A 2565-nucleotide genomic window follows, 5' to 3' on the forward strand; every position below is an offset into this window, starting at 1 on the left:
TCCAATTAAGTTGATTAATTTAAAATGAATTGATGAAAAAACTCATGATAGGGCTGAGGGTATAGTTCCATGACGGAAATACCGACTATGCTTGAAGACTTGGGTTCAACCCATGCCCCTGGGGCCGGGGAGATGGCTCAGTAGAATGAGCGCTTGTCTGGCAAGCACAAGGGCCGGAGTTCAATCCCTGGTTCCACCCAAAACAAAACAAAATCAACCCATATCCCTGAAAAAACAGAGACAGAAACACAAAAAACCCTCATAGTGAGTGTGCCAGAAGCAGAGAAAGGAGGAATTAGAGGATGAAGGACTGAGAAGAAGCAAAACCTGCCAGTAAAGGCTGCGTAGGGAGGTACACGGGAGGCACCGGACATTGCAATCCGCGACTGGTGGTGTGCGCGCCAGCTGGGTGCCTTGCTCCCTGTCCGCTGCCACCAGCGCAGGACGAAGTCAAGGCAGTTACGATTCACAGGGCAAAGCAGTGTCCATCTGGGCAGGGAGGAGCCCGTGGTCACTGACATCAGTGAGGACTGCCAAAGTCAATGATTATTAAAAGCAAACGTACTTAGCCCATTTAGTTGATTATCAAATTAAACATATTTTCTGCTGACGCTGCACACCCTGATTGCTTCCACCTGAGAGCCCCGCCCACCCACGGCCCTGACTGTGCTGCAGACATTGAATGGAGGCTCTAATTCCACAGCCCTGCAGACTGCTGTGGGGAGCCTATTCCTGCTGCAGCCCTGTTATTAGGTTGGCAGGCAGGTCAAGACCACCTTGGCACCTGAGGCTGGGGTGACAGAATCTTCTGCAGTAACATGGCCCCTCTCCAGGCCCAGCTCACTACTAGCTGATGGCTCAGGCATTTAGGCTATGTTGGCCTTGTTCTCCCTGTGTGGTTTGGGGGACAGAGTAGGGAAGGAAGTGGGGAGGATGTGAAACCAAATAGGTTTCCATAGGGCTCCCTGGGGCCCAGGGAGCACCCAGGCTGGTAGCAGGGCACCTAACATGTATTCTGGGGGAAGCTCAGGGCAAGGTGGAAACAAAGATGTGGCCCCACCCTGGGGGCTCACTGGGGCACAGACGCAGGACATAGGGACGCAGGCCACAGACAATTCACGGCTACTGGAAGTGAGGGGTGAGGCAAGAAGCCCAGGTGGAGCAGGGCCTGTGTGGAGGAGGAGAGAAGGTAACAGGGAGTACCTCAGATGCTGGAGCCTTGGGGTGCAGGTGGGACTGGATCTGAGGGGACTGGTGGGAACGCAACTCAGGTTCAGGATGATTAAAAAAGATAAAAGTTGCAGAGGGTTGGGACTGGGGGAGGAGCCTGAAGGAGGGTCGAGAGGTTGGAGCCTAAGTGGCATCCAAGGATCCAGCAGAGCTGGATAGAGAGGGTGAAGCCACCATGGGAGACAGGGGAGCTGGGACTGGGGTGTGCTCACTGTGAGTGATGGTGAGCTCGGTCCCCTCGATGGCCTGCCACATCTGTGTGCCTTCACTCTGAGTGTGTAGCTGCACTCGGCAGAAGTACTTGTTCTGATCCTTCTTCTTCAGGTTCCGGATTCTGAGGGAGCCAGAACTCTGATCCTCTGTCCAGTTCAGAAAGAGCCGGTCCTTGAAATCCTTATGGATGAAAAGTGGGCTTGTTTTATAGAAAAACTCTCCATGGAAGTCGTTCCGTCTCCAGAACAGTCTCACGTCGGGGTTCTCAGACAAGGTCCAGGAGTGGTTGAAGGAGAAGGGGATGTCAACAGAGCCCCCAATGGAAGCAGAGAGGTGTTTTGGTTGATTAACCCAAAAGGAGGGGCGTCCTCTGCTGGATCCTGCTGAGTTACCTGGAAGAGGTGAGAGGGAGAGGCTGAAGCTACTGTGGGACACAGAGGACCCCTCAGGCCTGGCACCTTCGTCCACATGAAGGGAGTCGTGTGGCAGATGGCAGCACTGTCCCTCTGGCCTGGTGCCTGCTTCTCTAGGCTTCAGGGAGCACAGCAGGTACGGGTGGGAGTAGAGGACCCTGTGGAGCAGCCCTTTGGGGCAGTGAGGGCCCGGCTCCACTCACAGACCCCCTCTTCAGCTGCCCATTCCCTCACTCCTGTCCCCGTCCATCCCTCCTGGGTTTGATCAGAGCCCCTGCCAGAGCCAACCCCACTTCTTACCAGCTTGCAGGCACATTGAGGACAGGCATAGCAGCAGCAGGTCCCAGCCCATGGCCTGCTCTCCTCAGGGTGCGAGACAAGCAGAGCCCCAAGGCAGACAGCAGGTCCAGGAGAGGGGAGCGTAGGGTAGACTGGTCGGGAATACAGCGCCAGCTCCTTCAGGGGCCTGTGAGAGGGCGTGGCCTGCCCATGTCCACCCTCTGTGGCCAGCATTTCCCATATCAATATGACTTCTGCTTTTCCCATGTTGCAGAAGGGCCTCCTTTGTGCCAAATGTCAAGGTAGCCCTGTCCTCTGTCCCCAGTTTCTAGCTTCTGCTGGGGGGCCTGGAACTGATCTTGGCCTTGCAGGCCTCCCTTCACCCACCTGACCCCTTGCCCTGGCCGCTCGGGTAGAGGGTCCTGTGCAG

At 55.8% G+C, this 2565-nt stretch overlaps 1 protein-coding gene across 2 annotated transcripts in view; it reads right to left on the minus strand.

The window, feature by feature from the left end:
• Pilra (paired immunoglobin like type 2 receptor alpha) overlaps positions 1 to 2286 on the minus strand; it is an 11587-nt gene extending 9301 nt beyond the window's left edge. For both annotated transcript variants that reach the window (XM_023714533.1, XM_023714534.1), the window contains exons 1-2: positions 2157 to 2286; positions 1443 to 1835 (exon numbers count right to left, since the gene is read on the minus strand). In XM_023714533.1, the coding sequence (XP_023570301.1) occupies positions 1443 to 1835; positions 2157 to 2208 (445 nt within the window). In that variant the 5' untranslated portion in view covers positions 2209 to 2286. The remainder of the gene's footprint in view (positions 1 to 1442; positions 1836 to 2156) is intronic.
• Between the last annotated feature and the right edge of the window lie 279 nt (positions 2287 to 2565).

The sequence above is a fragment of the Octodon degus genome, unplaced genomic scaffold (assembly GCF_000260255.1).
Source record: "Octodon degus isolate 3935 unplaced genomic scaffold, OctDeg1.0 scaffold00035, whole genome shotgun sequence".
NCBI lineage: Eukaryota > Metazoa > Chordata > Mammalia > Rodentia > Octodontidae > Octodon > Octodon degus.